At 38.7% G+C, this 22,036-nt stretch overlaps 2 protein-coding genes across 3 annotated transcripts; both read right to left on the reverse strand.

Annotated features, from left to right (window-relative positions):
• Window positions 1-3,451: 3,451 nt before the first annotated feature.
• Window positions 3,452-9,430, reverse strand: LOC123708344 (cubilin-like). The gene has a single exon (XM_045659020.1). It carries the CDS (start codon window positions 9,428-9,430, stop codon window positions 3,452-3,454), a length of 5,979 nt encoding a protein of 1,992 aa, XP_045514976.1.
• A 1,988-nt stretch (window positions 9,431-11,418) lies between these two features.
• Window positions 11,419-15,501, reverse strand: LOC123708852. Of its 2 annotated transcripts, none has more exons than XM_045659788.1 (2): window positions 14,089-15,501; window positions 11,419-13,991 (listed from the first exon to the last, which is right to left on the reverse strand). In XM_045659788.1, the coding sequence occupies exons 1-2, from the start codon at window positions 15,424-15,426 to the stop codon at window positions 13,965-13,967; spliced, it is 1,365 nt and encodes a 454-aa protein (XP_045515744.1). In that variant the 5' UTR covers window positions 15,427-15,501; the 3' UTR covers window positions 11,419-13,964. The 2 variants fall into 2 exon arrangements, with proteins under 2 accessions (XP_045515744.1, XP_045515743.1); XM_045659787.1 differs by having other exon boundaries at window positions 11,422-13,991.
• Between the last annotated feature and the right edge of the window lie 6,535 nt (window positions 15,502-22,036).

Here is a 22,036-nt window from a genome sequence, read left to right on the forward strand (position 1 = left end):
TCCGCATAACAAAGCTAATCGATGATCATTTTCTATTTGAGATCCATCAAAAACAGCGATATAATCATTGGAACAGGAAAAATGTGGTTCTATATCAATATATGCAAAGTTAACTATGACTACTTTATCTGAAGGGGCCTCAATTAGCCAAGAACAATTAAGTCCGTTAAAGTATTCTTCAGCAGATCCTGTACTAATTCGCGTAGGCTCAGTGATTTTTCCACCACACTTATACAAGGAATATGACAGTTTAAAGCCTTTATCTTGACCAATTCTATCTGTTTTGAAATTTATCATGACTTTTTCATAGTTCTCTAAAATTGGTGGAATATGTTTTCCACAAAATATCTTTACTAGAAATTCGTATTCACGCTTTCCATTTACGGTAAGATTGTCAAATTTACATTCTGGGTAGATGCCTTCTAGGGAAAAGTCTTGAAACTTCACGACTAATTTGTTGTTTGTCGGAGCAAGAATTTCATATGAACAATCAAGTAGCGGACCATAACCAATGCCATATCCAGGGCTGTAAATAAATTGATCTAAGTTAGTAGCTGTGTATACACCGCCACAAATTTGAGTCCACTCTGCTATAAAACCATCAAGATTAATATTAGAATCGGTACGAAAAACGACTTTCATCCGAGTTGAGGTTGAATTATATATAGGTGGAATTTCTCGCCCGCATAGTTTAGCCATTTCCTGGTATGATCCATTTATCCAGTCATATATAATAACCGCATCTTTAGTGCAATTAACGGTATCTTCTACAACAAATCGTTGAAAAAATGAAAGCGAAACTCTATAACCTATAGATGCTTGTATTACCCACGTACATTCTATATTTTCATCATAATGATTTGGGTAGTTAGGTGAGTAAAATATTCTTTCATATCCATCTAAATAGCCGCCACATTGACTGCTAGCAACTTTCATAACCAGTTTCAAATTAGTAAATTTTTGAGCTTTGGAATGGTACTGAATGTATGTGTTCATAAAAGATGTAACGATTGATTTTTCGGGTATTTTATTTTTGCAATACTCTAAAACAGACAGGGATTGTGTTAAGCCATGATGAACAGTTAAAAATTCATCTGAACAATCGTGGTTAAAGATTCCCTCGATACTTGTTTCTATTCTAACTCCAGGAGGAGCGATTACTATCCATCCACAATCTAAAGTATCATTAAATGATTTTGGTATATTCAAAATATTTCTGGATTCTTGTGAGAGATGAGCAACTCCTCCACATGGCTGAAGTTTCCATTCCACATTAAACAAAATAGGTTGGAGATTTAGCTGAATAGCCCTTAGTGTTAATGATGTAAGCGGGATTCTATAAGAAACTTCGGTTTGATTTCCACATACAGTTCGAGTGAATTTTTGGCCTGTATTTTCAATTGGAACATCAATAATGAGTCTTGAATGCGAATAATAACATTTTGCTTCCCGTGAAAAAGTGTTAGTAATACTTATAAACATAGTATTGAAATCAGAGTAATTGCTTAGTTTGTAGGTATCCGCGAAATTATACGTCCACTTGCAGACGTAAGAGCGCTGTAAATCAGGAGCAGTAATTTTACCACTTGTACCGTGAAGACTAACACCGCATAAAGCAGGTTCATCCGAAGTAAACCTAGCTTTAAATCGTTGTGTGTACCTTTGAGATGAAGACATTTTCATAAGTAGATACACTGCAATAGTATTACCTGAAGATTCATAAATCAAAGGTTTTCCGCTTATATTCTTTCCGCTATATGTATCTATAAGAGATTCGAATGTAGCGTCGTTGTAAATACCTATTCTTTCATTCTCGTTATAATCAATTAATTCTAGTTTGACTCGTCTTGTTGCATCCGGTACCACTATAAACCACTGGCAATAACGCAATGAAGTAGTGCGAGGATAACCGGGTGTTGTCAAATAGCCTTCAGATTGCGTTAACTTCCCACCACATGACGGTCTTGATGAATTAAATGTCATTTTGAAACCTTTATACTCAGATATTTGAGTATATGAACTAGGATCTCCTACAAAAAATGATATAGTCGCTTCATTACTACTCGTTTCTGTCACAGTGGTAGATACTGGAGGAGCATCACTACAAAACTCCATTAGAGTTGAAGCGGTTTTGTTCATCGGCAGAGATTCCATGACTGTTACATTTATTTGACAAACGTGCCTTGATTCTGGTATATTAAAATCTACCATATAAAACTTAATTACGTTTTTTAATGGAGATATAATATGCCATTTACATAAAGATCCCGCTGGCAAGACTAACATATGAGGATATCCCGGCGATGTAATTTCTCCGGAATCAGCTATAATAGTACCGCCGCACACATCAGTAGAAATATTGGCCTTGAAACCATTTCTTGGCTCAGACAACATCGTTGAATATTTTATGTAGAGGGCATTACTGCTAGATCTGACTGTACCTGGCTTAGTTCCACAGTACACCCCAATCGTTGGAGCCAACACTGAGCCGCCATCGTGTACTTCGATTGACTCATCTATACAATCGTCTCTTCCATCAATGTCAAATCTATCAATAAAGTCTATTCTCATTTTTTCTCCAGGTGGTCCTGTTAACACCCAAACACATTCTGAATAGGGCATTGGTACTGATGGATAGTTAGGAGAAGATATCACTTCCCATTTATTATCACTATCGATAGCCGAAGTTGAGCCACATTCTATGTTTTTCTCCTCAAAACGCAACTTGAAGGTTTCGAATGTTGTTACTTCAGAACTCATGTGGTGATTATTGCTAACATAACTTACGTAAATAGCATTGCCTGATGATATTAGGCTCTCCCTAACTTCATGTGAATATCCACAAAATTTACCCGTCCCTAACAAAGGAGACTCGGAGCTTTCACCATTTCGAATCATTACATACTGATTACACTCGTGCTCATTTGTTATATTAAAATGCTCAAAATTTATTTTAACTGTGCGGCCAGGTCGAACTTTTATTGTCCAATTGCAGCGGATGTTATTTCTAAAATCACGTTCGCCCCAAGAAAATTCAATCGTACCAGACTCCTTAGAAATAACTCCTCCGCATTTTGATGTTACACTAGCGGAGAAACCCTTCCCAGCAATTGAACTATCTGTTTGTAACATTACTTTAAGTACCTGTGATATTTCAAATCCTTGCTTTACATTTTCAAATAAACAAAGATTTTCTTTTACTAATTTCCAATCTTCTTTCAAGTTTCGCGAATATATTGATACATGATCGGCATAGCATGCGGAGGTTTCTTCTAATTTAAAATCATTAAAGTTTAATTGCAAATGGTGACCTACAGTTGCTTCAAACATCCATTCACATAATAAATCTTCTCCATATTCTTCCGGATACTTGGGCGAATAAAAATTAACCACTGCTCCTGCGGCTATAACTCTGCTTTCGTTATAACCACATCTTTTCAATGTTCCACTTTCAATCACAGGCTTCGCCTCGCTTTGGAATTACTAATTCATCGATATTTAAAGTAATACTACTGGTCAGTTTACCAATGATACGCCATGAAAATTCACCTTCTCTGTTGTAGGGGTGAGGATAAAGCGGAGACGATATTTCTCCTTGGGATTTATCTGTTATCTCGTTTTGGTGCAGAATTCCAAAATGAGCCAAGAAGCCTGTACCGGAATTTTGATAACCACTATGAAATTTTATGTAAATTGCTGAACCAGTAGTGGTATTTACCGGTAAAGTTTCTCCACAATAAACTCCCAACAACCGACCGCCACCATTATTTTCTCGTATTTCTAAGTAATCTTCATTGCAGCGATCAGAGTAAACTATATTGAAAGCTTCAAACGTTATATACATACTGTTTCCGGGAGATGCTCGTAATGTCCAGTCACAATCGGTTCCGAGAGGATAAGAGAGAGGATAATTTGGCGAAGCGATTGATCCTTCTTCGGAGGATATTGTTCCTCCACATGCGTTTGATAAAGTCGAATAGTGTGCTGTAAAAGAACCGCTCAAAGTGTCACCATATGTTCCATGCATGATTGTTAGCGCGCTGCCGTGACTGATAATTGCACTAGGTACCTTATAACCACAATATTCTCCAATTACCGGAGAATTAATATCGTTACCGTCAAAAAATTTTAAAAATGACGAAGGGCACTCTTTGTTTGACATTACTTCACTACTACGCGGTATTGACATGTGTTCCACGGTAAGTTTAATTTTTTCTCCTAAATCGTGTGATAAGATGACCCAAGTACAATTATGGCGATTTTGGCTGATAAACCGATCATTGGTTATAACTCCATCGTACTTTGCTTCTATAACAGCACCACAGGTGGCAGAAAAGTTAGCTTTAAATCCTTTCGCCGAGCCAAATGAGTCCGAAGTAAATTGTAATACCATATAAGGTGTGTTGGTAATTATTTGAGATATGTTTGATTGGGGGCATATAAGATGAGTATAGTTACTATTAGCAATATACGAATTTTCATAAATTTTAATGGAGTCACCACAATAGCTTTCATCGTCGTCATCGACCGAGTAGAGATCAAGGTCCAGAAAATTCAATTCTATTCTATGATTATCTGGTACGGTTATGTACCATAAGCAATCCATATTATCATTGTAGTTTTTCGGATAGTTTTCGGACGTTATAACACCGGTGCGAGACGTTATGCCACCACCGCACCCAGACGTATCCGAATCATAATAAGCTGAAAAGTAGACATCTCGTAACGAAGACTTTTTAACAAACTTTATAAAGATATAGTTACTGCTTGATTGGATGGTGTTAGAGCCCCGGTGACATATTTTACTTATCAAATGGGATGAACTGCTTTGTCCATTATAAAATTCGATGGAATCGACTGTACAGTTCTTAGTCTCCTCGACAAACACATCGTTTAATATAACGGTCACTCGGCTACCTGGTTGCGTTTCTATCACCCATTCACATTCTAGGCCGTTCTTAGAATATTTTATATTCTTAGGTAGTTCAATCTCACCACGCTGTTTTTTCAAGTATGCGCCACATCCATCTTTCACCCATTCCAGCCTGAATCCATTAGCAGCATTGAAATAGCCACTGACAAAATTAATTTGCATAGAATTACTTTTCGTTGAAATTGGAGCTGGCAGTGAGGTACCGCAGTGCTTGTTCGAAAAATTTTCTTCGGTTAACTCCTTAAATTGTAAATATGATTCGCATTGTGTTCCTCCTTGTGTATATAAGGGAGAAAAATGAAAAGGACGACTATGTACGACCCAAGGACTCTGATACCTATTCCAAGGTGGAATACCTCTTAATCGGGGTCTATATTGAAAAGAAAAAATGTTAAAATGGGTGAAAGTAACATTTATTCTATTACCTAATCCAACTGTGATGTTCCAAAGACAATTCAAACTGAGAGGATAATTGTTAGGATATCCAGGACTTTCTATAACGCCGTAGCTGCCGCTTATATTTGTATTACAAATAGTTTCATAATTAAGCAAAAATCCTTTGCCACCCAAAAATACATCTGATCTAAACTTTATGAATGCATAGTTACTTTTAGTTTCAATACTGGTCTGATTATTATTTAATTCACAAAACCTCCCTAAACTAGGGGCATAGACATCGCGTCCGTCATATATTTCTACATAGTCGTCCCTACAGTTCATTGTTTGTTCTAAGTCCAAGTCTGCAAATACAATTCGAATACGCGAGCCGCTACTCGTAACAATTTTATAGAAGCATTCCGCATCGTCGTTATAATTTTGTGGATAATTAGGAGAGGATATCGACCCGGCGACGCTTGTTAATGTACCGCCACAGCCCCTTAGTGCTCCATCCCATTCTATACTAAATCCTTTCCCCGATAAATAGAAATCGGAATGGAAGTGAATGTAAAGATTGTGAGCGGTGGAGACGATACGTTTTGTTTTAAAAGAGCCACATAATTTAGCAAGCAAAGATGCGCTATCGGATGATCCATCTCTAATCAACAAATAATCACCTAAATCACATTTTTCTCTAATAGGCATTTCTAAATCAAAATCTTTAATCTTTAACGCAATTTGTTGGCCTTCAGGCACAGTAATCGTCCAAGTACAATCTTTGTTGGGTTCGTAATTGTCCGGCCACCCCGGTGAATATATGTAACCGCTCGTTTTAATATAAACGCCGCCACAGTGTGATTTTTCATCTAAAAAGGAATATGAAAGAGAAAATCCGAGACCACTGACGCTTTTATCCGATTGAAACTTTAACATTAGTTTGTTTGATGTGGTAGTTAAAGCTGGTGGAAGAGATTTACCGCAATATTTACCTAAACTTGTCCCATTAATATAATCATCATCAATTTCAATCAGTTCTAGAAAGTCATTTTCACAAGTGAACTGTGTCTCAGTATCGAATCTATTCCACGTCAATTTAATGTGCATTGCTTCGGGCGCAATCAAAACCCACGTACACGACTGATCGTTGCTATAATATACCTTACCGGAAGCCGGATAGTTTATAAGTCCCGTTGTTTCTCTATAAATACCTCCGCATTCTATATCTAAAGTCGTATAATTTGCGAAAAATCCTGTCCCCGATATACTCATGTCAGAGTGGAATCCGATGAACAAATAATTGAAAGAAGACGTTTGTATGGGTGGGATGTGATCTGAACCGCCACAATATCTACCAAGTAGTGATGAATTAGATGTTGGTCCGTCACGGACTTCTACATAGTCATATTGACAATTATAAAATCGATTATCTTCAATATCGAAATCTTGAAATGACAACTGTATAATTTTCCCCGGAGATGTACCTATGACATATTCACATACTGTATTTTTGGGATATTTGAAAGGATAGCCTGGTGATTTTATAATTCCACTATCTCCCATTATTGTTTTGTGGCAAATAGATTCGTACGCAACTTTAAACCCACCTGAAGATATGCTTTGGTCTGATTTAAATCTAATAAATAAACTATTAGAAGACGACGTGTAAGTCTTTGGAATCGAATTGCCACAAAATTTGCCTACCAGTTTAGAATCCTCATTAGGTCCGTCATAAATTACGATATAATCAAATCTACATCGAAACGACCTCTCTAAATTGAAAGACCGAAATGTGAGTCGTACTTTTGTTTCGGGGCTAGTTTGTATTTTGTAATCGCATATAAGATTATTAAGATATTTATTGTTGTAACTCGGGGAAGTTATTTCACCTTTGTCAGCAGTATAAAAGCCACCGCAACCAGGCACACCTTCCACGGGGGCATACGTGATTTGAAAGCCTTTTCCAGACCCATAGGCATCAGAATGGAAATGAATAAGTATTTCGGGACTCGACGATTGCACAGGTGCCGGTTGAGAGGAATTACAGTATTTATTTAATAATGGATCGGTTACGTGTAATCCGTCGTATATTGCTAGATAATCAAAACTACAATTTGGGTGTGTTTCCAAATCCAACTGGAAAAAATGTAATTGTATTCTCTTACGTAAATTTGTATTTAAGCGCCAATAGCAATCACGATTTGGGGGATATGGGCCAGGTGAACCTGGCGAATTTACCCGGCCATGCTGAGTAGCATCAATAACACCTCCACAAATTGGACTTATACTATTCCAATGTAAGGCAAATCCCTCTGCCGATATAGTTTGATCGGAACGAAACCAAAAGTATAAATTGTTGTGACTAGATATAATATTTCCTCCTTTTGGCAGATCAGTACCACAAAACCTACCTACTAGCTGGCTGGCTGAACTTCTTCCGTCATGAATTTGAACAAAATCATAATAACATTCGGCGTGATGTTCTAAATGAAATTTACTAAAGGTCACATTAATAACTTTATCTGGGGATGTGTGTATTACCCAAGCGCATCGTGCATTGGGTCTATATGTTGTGTTAGTTGGAGGATAAATTATACTACCTTCTTCCGCGTCGAGCACACCACCACATGTTTCTACTCGAAGTTGACACAAATCTCCCGTAAACATAGCCGTACATTCACATCGAAATCGTCGTGCCAATCTTCCATTACTTCTACACGTTCCACCATTTAAACAGGGGTTGTTGGAACAGATACCAGCTTGAATGTCACAGTGAACGCCGCCATATCCTTCATCACATATACAAGTGTATCCGTAACGAAGTTGATGACACACGCCGTTTGCCCCACAAGGATTGTTTTCGCATCCAGTACCATTTCTTAGTTTATTTGAAGCTACAAAGCATCCGTTAGTACCAATTCCATCTCCTGACATGCCCCGTGGGCAAACACATTGCACTATTTGTCCTCCATAGCCAGGAATTTCAATACATTGAGCGGAAGGATGGCAGCCACCACTGTTAATGCTACATGAACCCCTCCATGTGCAGGTAACACCGTCACCTTCAAAGCCCGGTGGACAGGAGCCACAGAGTCGAGAACCTATCGTGTTATGACAAGATACTCTGGGGCTCAAACTGCATCCACCGTTCGGCAAAGTGAGACATTCATCGACATCATGACAAACGTAACCATCTCCTTCATAACCGACAGGACAAGAGCCACAAACAAATGAACCAGGTAGGTTAATACATTCGACGGGTGGGTTTACGGAACACCGAGGACCTTGAGATGATAAACATTCATTTACGTCTGTGAGACATGCTATACTTGTGTCATTTGTTGTCCATCCCTGATCACAGAGGCACTTAATTCCGACACCAGTGGTAACTTGTAAACAGGTGCCATGCCCGCAAATTTCAAAGTCATTGCCAGTACAATTTCTCTCTTTTCTGGTACAGTGTAGGCCAAACCATCCGGGCTTACAAATACACTCGTATGAGCCAGGCCTGTTAATGCATGTAGCACCATTTTGGCAGCCTAAATCTGTGCCAGCATAATTTCTACATTCATTAACATCTTCATCACAATTAACTCCTTTCCAATTGGACGGACATAAGCAATAATATCCATTGACAAGATTTAAACACGTCCCGCCGTTCTCGCAGGGATGTGACTGACATTCCTCCTTTCCTTTCCTGTTAATTAAACTCTGAATGGTGCGTATTCTGTTTCTTAATGTATTAATTTGTCGTGTGAGGTATGTGACATTTAAAGAAATTGTAGAAGGCAATGTTGTACTAAAGCTTTCCAAGCGTTCAATTCTTCCTATAATGTCATTGGGATCTGCAATTTTATTACCTCGGTCACTGTTGCTGTATTCAAATGATGGCTTCCAAATATCTTCTTTCTTGGTAATATTTATGTCCAGTACATTAATGTTTCCGACAAAAATACTTGATCTTGGACCATTTGGTTTTAAATATATATTTTTATTGTAGGAAGATTCAATTATTAAATCACCATCAGCTGTTTTAATTTTTGGTCGATTTTTATAAATATCACTCTTTGAACGCACAATACAAAGAATTAAGAATAGTAACTTCAAAAAAAAGTAAGTCATTGTCTATGAATACGGGCATCAGAAGATACTGATTTTTATAATTAGTTAAAATCTGAAATAAGGGGCGTTGCGCCCATGAGTGTATAATCTGACAAGGGCCATATGGTTTTAATTTTATAATTGTGATATCGGGCTGAAATTACATCGATTTCGAGGAAATTAGGACTAGAAGTCGTAGCATTTTAAAGAATATATATATCAGTACAATAGAACTTTATGGTTTATATCTTACTATTACTATTTTTCTTCGTTATCTCTAAATATTTTTTAAGTGTGTATTTCAAGAAATAAACGATGCCAGTCACCGTACGGGACCACGCAAGCTGTAAAGCACGCGAAACGTCGGAAAAATTAAAATTTAAAATTATGTAAATAATAATAAGTTACTAATAATACAAATAGCTTTAATCCGGTTAAAAAATTGTTTTCTTTCAATGTGTAAAAGCTATGTTAACCAAAGACAATACTAATTATACCTAATCATTTAATAATTGCAATTGTTTTATTCAGTAACAATGCCTCGTAATTACGTCCGGAAATCGTTACATGCAACAACGGGATTCGTGATTGGCTTAAAACTAAGATGGCAAAAGTTTGAGACGTTTCAATCTTTCTCCGTTGGGGTAAGATTGGTACATAAAAAAAAACAATTACCTGTATGTTTGTTAAATAAAGGTATTTTTTCACTAGATTTTAGATTCGATTAGATTTCACTTAGATTTTTAGCCAGATCTATGTTTACTAGTCACTAAAAGGTATGGACTTAAAACCATTGACGATATCTCACATTAATATAAACGATTTTAGAAAAAAATTCAATCTTTCCCTGTCACGATTTCATCTTTACCCTATTTTGTAGTCGTATCTCTATTTTTTATTTACTAATTTTCTCTGATTTGGAACAGATTTAACAATATGTTATTGATATGATAGGAAAGTACATTGTTTGCTTGTTACTAATCAAAGCCATAAATTAGTACAGGTTAATATTTATTGTTCTACAAGATGTTTAAACACAATAAAAAAACCGTTCAATCCTCCTCCCACTCACCCTACCAAAAGTTCAAATAGCCTGTGACATTTGTATCAATGGCAAAGCCCCTGGCTAAATAAAGACAATAGGGAAGTCATTCTCAAATTAGTGAATTTCAATTATACTTCAACTAGTAAATGATTTGTTATCAAACCCAATTTACTTATATTCTAATTAAATATATTTGTCTACAAATCAAAAACTAGATGTCATTAATTAGCTCTATGAGAGTCTAGGTTTAAATTGTTTTTATTATATAGGTGAATTAGTTGTACTAGTCTTTAGGGCTTTAGGTAGTTTTACTTTAGGTTGTTTTGGTTTAGGTTAATTGTTTTAAGTTGGTTGGTCCTTATTTGGTTAAAATAAAACTTCCTAATAATTCGTTGAGAAGAGGTGAAGATGGAATGTGGAATGTGTTTAATTTTTAAAAACTGTAGATTTATATACAAAAGTTATCCTACACTGGCCACTAGTGGTAACATGTGGTACCAAGATGCGAAGGGTGCGTAGACAATAAAATCGAGGCGCGGCAAAAAGTTGTCCTTTTCTGCGCGCAACCGTCGAAGGGTACGAACGTGTTCTTCTCAGAACAGTTTGATATCGTGGTCTAACGATAACGCCAATTAACTGTTCTTTTCAGAACAAATTATTGTTTCATGACGATTGTACGGTTCCTGGGTCAACGGGATGCTTCAAATAATAGAGATTTATTGATTTACTCTATATTTACCACTCGCGTGTTACAATAGAATATGAGCGAAATAATGACGTGCTAATTGCTATATACCGAATGAATACAATTTAACAGTCAAAGAGAGTGCCTACGTCTGGCTATGCTCTCGGGGTGTAACTCCGACGATTTGGGAAATCGTCACGCTTATAAGTGATCGAAATGTACATCCATGGCACGTACAAACATAGGAATTTGTCAAGCTTGTAAACGAGCAAGAATGTACGAACCTTGGCACGTACATAGGGATCATCACGCTTATAATTCTAAGATAGCCTGAGTGAGCAAAATGTACAGCTTTGGCTCGTACATACTCCCCCAGGCAAAAAGTGCAAGATGAATATGTAGTGCTTTACAAGATGAATCCATTACGTGCTTAATAGTCTCTAGGAGGTACTTAAAGTCTCTAAACTTATGCTAACACTTCCTACACCAATCCACGGCACTATCACTAACACTAAGACCTATCGGAGTCCGGTCCCGGGTGGGTTCTGTAGAGCCCATTGCGAGACTGGCTGCCACTGCTGCTGCCAATGCCGCTATCGACGTCTCCTGCTGCCCATCAATTGTTTTCTGTATTGGAATTGTTGCTTGGCCAGATGGTATCTGCTGGACAGGTGCTACCGTACCTGCTCGACGAAACCTCCGCAACAATAGAATCGCTCCTACCACGACGAAGATGCCCAAAATAGAGTATAAGGCAATATACTGATGTACGTCGTGAAATGTCACACTACTAATTATGGGAGCCTCCTTTCGCATATCTTCCAGATCCGTGCCTATTTTATCAAGACTATTAATTGTGTAGTTGTTTTTTGAATTTTCAATAACATCCGAGGATAAGGACACATTTATCATATTATTAATTGAATCCATATAAGGCGAATAAACCATTGGTCCAGTCTTGAGCACATTCTGATACTCGTTATGAGCATAAATGACACCTTTCTTGTTGCGTAACATGCAACCATGACCTATGCTTATTAATCCAGTCGTATTTAATTGTTCTGCAGAAATTTGATCGCCACACATAATATGTAATGGACACCGATCACAACAAAAGTATAAATATGTATTCTTTTTATTCAGGTCAATCCACTCGTTATCGCATGGCATTTTCTCAAACTGACATTGCTTTTTCATTCCTGTCTTACATAAGCTATCTTCTGGTTTCATATTATAAAACAGTTTAGGTAGGTTACAATAATAAATATCGGAATAATAATCACAACTTGATAGCAATTCATTTTCTGACATCTGTATGTATGAATTTTTTTCTTTGTTTATTGCGACGAGATCTGAAATAGGGACAATTTTGACCATCGTAAGTGCGTCACTCTTATAAGGAACAGAAATCACATTATAGATTTCAAAACCATCTCGGCTGACAAGCGGAACCGAGATTTCCAATATTAATTGCTCATAAAGCATCCTTGCCTTAACTCTTAAAAATTTATATATATTGCCAAATTGTTTTTGACTATTATTAATTGGCAAAGAAAGATCTGTTGAAATATGATTGGATATTATATTTAATTCCCTGCGTAATTGTTCCGACGAAATAAGGTGAAAATTAAATCGACCATGGTAAATATCGGTGATGGTGTCAATCAGATACTCCTGCATATTCCTTAAATTAGCAAGTACGTTTGTTGCTGAAATGCTGTCAAGAGTAAACTGAGTAATGCGCTCTAGTCTATTGATTTCAGTGACTTGAGTAGTAATTGCCTTCTTAACTTCATTTGCGTGTCGATTTATTAATTTTCGTAAATTATAATTTTCTTCCTCTGACCGCTTCATGAGATTGTACTCTGCTTCCAGAACTGATGTCTGATTTTTCCACAGGTTTGCCAAATGCTGCTCATTCTCTTTAACTAAAGAGATATCCTTTTGATATTGTTCAGCGAATGATTCGTCCAATACTCCGAATAAGGAGTGTGCCGCGTATCCGACACCGTTGATAAGGCCGCGCCGACGCCGCTTCGAGCGCGTGCCCGGGTGCTGCGTAAGCAACACCTGATCGTAGTATTTGAGTTCCTCGAAGCTATGACGTAATTGATTCATAGTAATTTCGCAATGTGTTTTTTCATCGAGGGCAGAACACATGCCTTGTAAAGTTTTATAATATTGTTCGAATGCCTTTTCACCTTCCCAATAGGGTTTCATCTCATAGTAGACAACGATTCTCCATTTTTCCTGAATTAATTGCATATTACTTATTTTGTCTAAGTATAACCCCTTATTATTGTTGAATGTACTTATATTATAATTTTCCGGATGCGTAGCTGATACGTATGTTAAAAAAAATATAAACGAAAGCATTATCGCTAAAACGTTACCGAGACCCTTTCGTAGTATGGGCCGTGGTTTTGCAGATATGTTTGATTCGTTTTCGGCTGCTTCTTTACTGCTGTTCTGCACTGGCAAGGGACTTAATTTGACAATTGGCCGTTTGATTACTCCGTTCTTTGTCTTTAGCGAAACTACTCTGACGATATTATCAGTGCCTGGATGTAATTCTACAACTCTGCCCATAGCCCATTTTCCGGGAGGAATATTCGCGTCGTGAATAGCGACCAAGTCTTGTAATTTTAAGTTTTCTCGTGGTTTTTGCCATTTACTTCGAGATGTCAATGTAGGCAAGTATTCCGATTGCCACCTCTTCCATATGTCTTGGAAAGTTTTCTCCACTAAGTACCATCTCGTTCTTAAGTCATTTTCGGTGGGCAATAATGAAAGTGTAGGGCCCCCAGTTAAGAAATGAGCTGGTGTTAGAAAATTAATATCCTCCGGATCTTCTGAAATTGGACATAGAGGCCTAGTATTTAAACAGGTTTCTAACTGCGCTACGAGTGTCGAAAGTTCTTCATATGTGAATTTTTGATCCCCGATTACCTTCTTTGTATGAGCCTTTAAGCTTTTAACAGCTGCTTCCCATAATCCGCCAGCAGAGGGCCATGCAGGTGCATTGAAATGCCAGTTTATTTCCATATCCGTAATTGTGGTGGCAAATTGTTCTTCTGCGCCGCCATGAAAGGTAAGCTTATGCGCTTGGTCTATTATTAAGTCAGTCAGCCTACCAGTATGTGAAATTATAATGGGATGTTGCATGTCTTTACTAATGAAGGCATTTCGCAACCTTCCCCCCACACGAAGAAGGCCATCCTGTCCAAGATATGGATTCAATGCAATTAGTGTACTTTTATTAATGCTCTCCTTTCTTCTCAACTTTTCTATCTCATAGAAGAAGTCGTCTTCTTGTACGTTGCGAATTATCTTCCGTTTCGCTTCCTTGACTTCAGCTAATGTAAGGTATCGTTCCCTTTTATCCTTATTTCTTGGTAAAAGCCGTAATATCCAAGCAACTATCCTGATTGCCCGTGAGAAACTACTGCAGTTTTGTATTATTCCCTTTACTGTGTTATCTGTACCTTGTACTATATTAACTAAATATTGATTTTTTTCTTCTTCCTTCGTAAAATATGACTGAGTTTCCTTGTCATTCCTATATAAAGGAAGCCATGATGGACCATTCCACCATAAAGAGTGCATTTCAAGTTGTTTGACGGAAATACCACGACTGGCGCAGTCTGCGGGGTTTTCCTCTGATTTAACATAGCGCCACGTGTTTGACGGCATATCTTGAACAATTTGCTTGACTCTGTTGCTTACAAATGGCTTCCATTTCTCAGGCTGTCCCTGTATCCACCCCAAGGTTACCATGGAATCCGTCCAACCGTAACATTTAATTTTATTATACCCTAAACATGCTTTAACTTTATTAAACAGCTTTGTTAATAAAACCGCTCCACATAATTCACCTCTCGGAATAGAGATTTTTCCTTTAACGGGTACCAATTTTGTTTTGGCTGCCACCAATGAAACCTTGTTGTTTATTCGACAGTAAATAACTGCGGCATATGCTTTATTTGATGCATCACAAAATCCATGTAGCTCTAATGTGCTGTCCGGACTAGTTTGCAACCACCTCGGGATCCTTATTTTAGAAATACTTAGTTCTATTTCTTCTTTAAATTGCTTCCATTTTTTCAAAATAGAAGTAGGGATTTGATCATCCCACTTAATGTTTTGCTTCCATACTTCTTGAAAAATTATTTTCATAGCTGTAATTGCAGGAGCTAACCAACCCAGTGGGTCAAACAGCTTCGATATATCTGATAGAAGCGCTCTTTTGGTCGTCTTATTCGAGAAATCAAATGACGATTGAAACATAAAGCAGTCTTCTTTCGGGTTCCAGTATACCCCTAATGTTTTTGAAATAAGATCTCCTTTAAACGTAAATATTTGCTGGTTTTTAACCTCGATTAATTTTGTCCGAAATCTCTTTCAGTATTCTTGGTTCATTGGAAGCCCATTTTCATAAAGTAAAACCCCCTGACTGCAACAAATCCTGTAACTCCGTTACCATGCTGCATCCTTCTTCTATAGAATGGGCCCCATATATTAAGTCATCTGTATAAAATGCCTGCTCTGTGATTTCCGCTGCCCGTGGAAACCGAGGTCTTTCATCCATAGCTAGCTGTTTTAAAGTCATCATGGCTAAAAAGGGCGCCGCTTTTGTGCCATACGTTACGGTTGTCAATTCATATTCCTGTAACGGTCGACCTTGTGAATTTCGCCAAATAATTCTTTGCATTTTCCGATCGCACTCAAAAATGTCAATATTTCTAAACATTTTCTCCACGTCTGCGGTGTATACATATCGGAATCTTCTCCACTTTAATATAAGGGATTGTAAGTCTTGTTGTAGGTTGGGACCTGTATACATTACGTCGTTTAAACTAAGTCCCGTTGATGTCTTTGCTGATCCATTGAATACAACACGCAGCTTTGTAGTTTCCGAATGTTCCCGGGTAACACAATGATGAGGTAAGTAATACCCAATCTCCGGACCCTTGTTTTCTATGAAAGACATGTGCCCTAAGTCTTTATACTCATTTATAAAATCCTTATATTGCCTTGCAGTTTTTGGCTGTTTCGCTAATTTCCGTTCCAGGCTGTGAAATTGTGCTACCGCCATTGGTTTGGACAGACCTAAACTTTCCTTAAAATTATCTTTTAGCGGAAGTCGAACCTTGTACTTTCCATTTGCTTGGCGCAGTGTTGTTTTCTTATACAACTCAAGACAATATTGGTCTTCAGAGGACACGACGGATGGGGACTCTTCAATGTCTTCTATTTCCCAAAATTTCTGTAAATCTTCAGTGTTATTTAGTATTATGTTGCATTGATATGACTTAAGTTTTCCACATAAGATCCATCCAAATCGTGTCTGTTGTGCTATTGGTTGTGAAAGATTTTCCCCTCTTAATATTCCACTCATCATAATTTGGGCGTAGACATCGGCCCCAAATAATATGTCTACTTGACTACTTCTGTTAAATTCGGGATCTGCCAATTCGATGTCTTTGATATATGGCCATGACGGCATATTAAAGGAGTTATTTGGCAATTTGTGTACTAAATTATTCATGATAAAAACTCTTGTTTTTAGTGTATAGTTAGTATGGATAGAAGTACAGGTCAATGTAACCTGACCCTTGATTCGTTGTGTGTTTTCCCCCACTCCTGAGATAACACCATTGCAGCCTTCCCTCTTTAGTTTCAACAACTGTGCTGCCTTTTCGCTAATTATTGATATTTGAGACCCCTGGTCAATAAGTGCGCGCATGAGGTAAGGCTTTCCATTAACCCCTAACACTTTAATTTTTGCGGTAGCTAAGAGGACTTCTGAAAAATCCTTAGATGCCGTATGTACCCTTTTTGAATGCTCCCTCGTATAATTACTATTTTGATATTGAAGCCTGTTTGTAGACGGGCGATTAGGTGAATTCGAACTATTTAATGCATTATGTAACCTTGTATTATGCTTCTGATAACAAACTCTGCATCTGATTTGTGAAACACAATCCTTGACATCGTGGTCACATAAACAATTAGTACATATCTGTAATGCTAAAACTGTATCAAGCCTTTCTCTATGATTCATAGCTATAAAAGATTTACAATTAAACGTGACATGATTAGCTGTTTTGCATATTTTACAGTACGTGTTTTTAACAATATTGTCATGGCCTCGATTACTCACTTGCGATGACACGAATTTATTGTTGATCGGCTTATTATTAGACCGATATTGATGTTTTGTAACAAGACTCTGCTGAGGTTTGTTGCTTGTTGTTTCCAAGGCAGTAAATGTTTTTTCCAGGAAATCAATTAAATCTTTAAGCACTGGTAACTCTTTTGGATGCTTTAGTGATGCAATATATGCTTGATAGGTATCGTAATCTAGTTTTTGAGACAGAATATGAACTATAATGGTATCCCAATGCTCTACACAAATCCCCAAATTTTTGAGCCCATTCAAGCATTCCAAAGTGACATCGTGAAGTCTTTTAATTTGCCCCAGGTTGTCCTTTTCAATCTTTGGAAGCTGCATAAAACTATTTAGATACGATGTTAAAATATGTTTTTTGTTGTCATATCTATTTGTGATAATTTTCCAACATGCGTCATAATTCTCGTTGCTAACTTGCAATTGATTTATAAGCCTCTCTGGTTCCTCTCTTAATTTTGATTTTAAATATTGCATTTTTTCTGCGTTAGAGAGGGTTGAATTTTTGTGGATAACTTGTTCAAATAAGTCCCGGAATGATACCCATTTTTCAAAACTGCCGTTAAATATAGGTATTTCTATACGGGGAGTTAATTTTTCATTTGGAGTGATAGAGTGCAATTTGTTATTTATCTCCTTCCTTTTGCGCCTATATATGGCTCCCTGTTCGTAATATTTTTCTTGATATTCGGGGAAAGTTCCCGCGAGCTCGGCGTCTATTTCTATGTGATTATTATAAATCGCGTCCCAACGCGACCTCATTTCCTCTAATTCTGCCACGAGTTCCCATTTTTCCGTAATGGCGTCTATATCACATTCAATTGAACGGTGATCGGAGGACCTAAAAAATGCCTCCTGCTTGCAGAGCAGATCCTTAATCCTTTGGGAATACCCCTTCTGCTTGATAGTATTAATACCAAACCCTTGTTGTTGCTGGGCCGATTCTTGTCTTTCAGATGTTCCTTGCTCCTCGAACTCGCTAACGCTAGTGCTGGCCTTAGGCTTTTCCATTCTTAGTAAAATGTCCTGGTAGGCCTGACTCAATGTTTCCTTTATTGAGTGGTATGATCCCTGGCTTTGTTCATATTCCATTTCCTGAAAGTACTTATGATCCTGGCTATATTCTAAAAGCATACGGTCATGGTTGCATTGAAATTTGTTCCATAATTCCTCCAAATGCAACAGTCGACTTTGAAAGTAGTCGGGATTTCTTTTTCTATCTGCTCCGTCCTTTTTGTAGTTATTTGTTAATTTCTGAATATCCCCCCATACTCTTAGTTGGTCTTGGTATAATTTATCCATAATGATTTATTGTATCCAATAAGATGCCCCAGTCAACAATAAATGTTGTTTAAAAGTGCTGTATAACGTGCCCCTATTCGAAAGGGATTGCAGTTATTATGCTATAAATCTAATATTTATCAAATTTTATGCGCTCAAACAATTGGAAAGGACTTACTGTACCGACCGTTGTCGCTTGCCTCTCTATGTTGCGCTTGACGTCCGTCGCCTTGTTCTCGGTTGAAAGGACGCCGATATATATTGATCCGTCTGGATTCTTGAAAAAGTTGGGAGAGGGCTTACTGCAGTTTACCTCTCTCCGTTGAAGATTGACGTCCGTCGCCTTGTTCTAGGTTGAAAGGACGCCGATATATTTGGACTAGTCTGGATCCTTGAAAACGTTGCTCTCCTCTTTTCTATTGATGCGGATGATGGTATTTGATTTGCTTGATGACCCAACGAACCAGCAGTGGGATGTTTTTTCCACGGCGCCGATCTTCAGGAAAACGGAGTAAAACGCGAACGCGATCAACTGAACGCGAAAGACCCGCTATTCCCGGATAGCTCGAAGGACCAAAATGTACGGTTCCTGGGTCAACGGGATGCTTCAAATAATAGAGATTTATTGATTTACTCTATATTTACCACTCGCGTGTTACAATAGAATATGAGCGAAATAATGACGTGCTAATTGCTATATACCGAATGAATACAATTTAACAGTCAAAGAGAGTGCCTACGTCTGGCTATGCTCTCGGGGTGTAACTCCGACGATTTGGGAAATCGTCACGCTTATAAGTGATCGAAATGTACATCCATGGCACGTACAAACATAGGAATTTGTCAAGCTTGTAAACGAGCAAGAATGTACGAACCTTGGCACGTACATAGGGATCATCACGCTTATAATTCTAAGATAGCCTGAGTGAGCAAAATGTACAGCTTTGGCTCGTACAACGATAACGTTTACAACTGTCCTTGTCAGGACACATCACTGTTTCATTACGACACGTACTAATCACCTACAGGATTCCCCCTCTAGCGAAGCGTACCGGCAGGCGTATAACGCGGCCTCGGCGAGTTGTTCTTGTAGGTATTGAGGTGTTCCCAGTGTCTTGTTGTTTCAGGTTGTTGTCATCTTGATGATTCAGGCTATTTGATGGTTCATGTAGTTCGCTCGCACTTGATGTGTTTTGCTTGTTGCAGGTACTCGTTGTTGTATCAGTAGGCACATCTTGCTCGGCGATAGTGTAGGCAGGTTTGAGTCTGTCGATAGAGATATTCATTTCACGGTTAGGTAACTGCAGCGTGAATATCTTGCTCAGCACGCGATAGGGTCCGTCGTAAGGTGCTTGTAATGGCTTCTTTACGGCGTCTACGCGTACGAATACGTATTCACATGTTTGCAGGTCGCGGTGAACGAATATGGGTTTTGTGTTGCTGTGTGGTTGACTCGGCATTGGTTGCAAGTTACGTATTGCGTCGCGCAGCTGATCGATGTAGCCAGAGTCCATGATGACGTTATTGCGGGTCGTTGATAAAAAATCACCGGGTAAGCGTATGTTGCATCCGTAGGTAAGTTGGGCGGCGCTGACGCCGGTGTCACTTCGCATAGCGGCGCGTAATCCGAGTAGGACGGTTGGTAGCTCGTTGATCCAGCTTCTTGCGGTCTGTAGTCTTGCTTTTAATGCGGCTTTAAGGACACGGTGCCATCGTTCGATGATACCGTTACACTGTGCGTGGTATGAAGTTTACGCGTTTTTTCGATTCCTAGTAAGCGAGAGAGAGATGCAAATACTCTGCTTTCAAATTGGCGTCCTTGGTCCGTTGTTATTGTTACAGGACAACCGAAACGGGAAATCCAACCTTCGTATACCGCTTTGGCGACGTCTTCAGCTGATATTTCGCATAGTGGGTATGCTTCGGTCCATCTCGTTGCTCTGTCGATCATTGTCACGAGGTATCGATGACCGCTGGCCGCGGTGGGTAGCGGACCAACGATATCAATGTGAACGTGTTCGAATCGTTCGGTTGGTGAAAAAATTGATAATCGACTTGATATGTGGCGTTGTATTTTGGCGCGCTGACACTGTAGGCATACTTTTGCCCACTTGCCGACGTCTGCGTTCATTGAGGGCCAAAAGTAACGTTGCGTAATTAATTTCCTCGTAGTCTTGATTCTAGGGTGGCTAACGTTATGTACTGCGTTGAATGCGGTACGTCGGTATTCTTCTGGTAGGTACGGACGTAACTGTGAGGTTGAAGTTTCGCAGTGTAATTTGATATTTGAGACGGGCAGGTTGACTTTCTTGAAACATAAGTTGCTCTGTAGACTGAGTGCTTTAATGGTATCGCTATCGCGCTCTTGAGCTTCTGCAAGTAGATTGTAGTCGATCGGCGATGGACAGGTGATTGCTTCGACACGTGATAATGCATCTGCGGCTGCATTTTGAGATCCACTGACGTGTCGTATATCAGTGGTAAATTCGCTGATATAAAGTAGCTGTCGGGTGCGTCTCGGTGATTCGCTGTTTGTATTTGTTTTTGTGTAAGCGAAAGTTAGCGGCTTGTGGTCGGTAAATATAATTATTTCTCGTCCCTCGAACATTTTGCGGAAATGTTTGACAGCCATGTAAATGGCGAGTAGCTCTCGATCGTAGGTACTGTAGCGAGTCTGTGCGTCGGTGAATTTCTTCGAGAAATAGCCGAGTGGTTGCCATGAGTTGTTGATAAATTGATTGAGTGCGGCACCAGCTGTTTTGTCGCTAGCGTCGCTGAATATAGCAAGTGTCGCCTGGTGAGACGGATGAGCAAGTAAAGCGGCGTTTTTTATGCTCTCTTTACATGCTTCATAAGCTTGCGTTGATTCAGTGGTCCAGTCGATCTTAGTTTTGTCACGCTTCTTGACGTTGTGCAGGTCGGTATTTAACGGCGCTTGTATGGTGGCGGCATCTTTGATATTTTCACGGTAAAAGTTTATCATACCGAGAAAACGTCGTAGTTCTTCTACGGTTTGTGGTTTTGGAAAGTCTGTATTAGCTTGTACCTTCTCTTGGGGTGGCTGTATTCCTTCCGCCGTGACTTGGTGACCGAGGAATTTGACAGTTGGCTGGCCGAAAACACATTTTGATGGGTTGATGGTGATGCCGTATTCTTCTAGTCGCTGTAATACGATGCGTAGATGTTTTCGGTGCTCTTCCTCGTCGATTGATGCTATGAGTAGATCATCAACGAAAGGAAATACGAAGTTGAGTTCGCGCAGTACTTCGTGAATAAAGCGTTGGAAAGTCTGTCCGGCGTTCTTTAGACCAGGACACATGCGCGGAAACTCGAAAAGACCAAAAGGTGTGATGATGGCGGTTTTCTCCACATCTTGCTCGATGACTGGCAGTTGTTGGTACGCGCGATTGAGGTCGAGTGTGGAGA

Source organism: Pieris brassicae, chromosome 4 (genome assembly GCF_905147105.1).
Source record: "Pieris brassicae chromosome 4, ilPieBrab1.1, whole genome shotgun sequence".
NCBI lineage: Eukaryota > Metazoa > Arthropoda > Insecta > Lepidoptera > Pieridae > Pieris > Pieris brassicae.

Excerpts from the sequence above, each read along its gene's own strand:
- LOC123708344 (XM_045659020.1), bottom strand. The coding sequence starts at position 9,430 with ATGACTTACTTTTTTTTGAAGTTACTATTCTTAATTCTTTGTATTGTG.
- LOC123708852 (XM_045659787.1), bottom strand. The coding sequence starts at position 13,728 with ATGGGCAGAGTTGTAGAATTACATCCAGGCACTGATAATATCGTCAGA.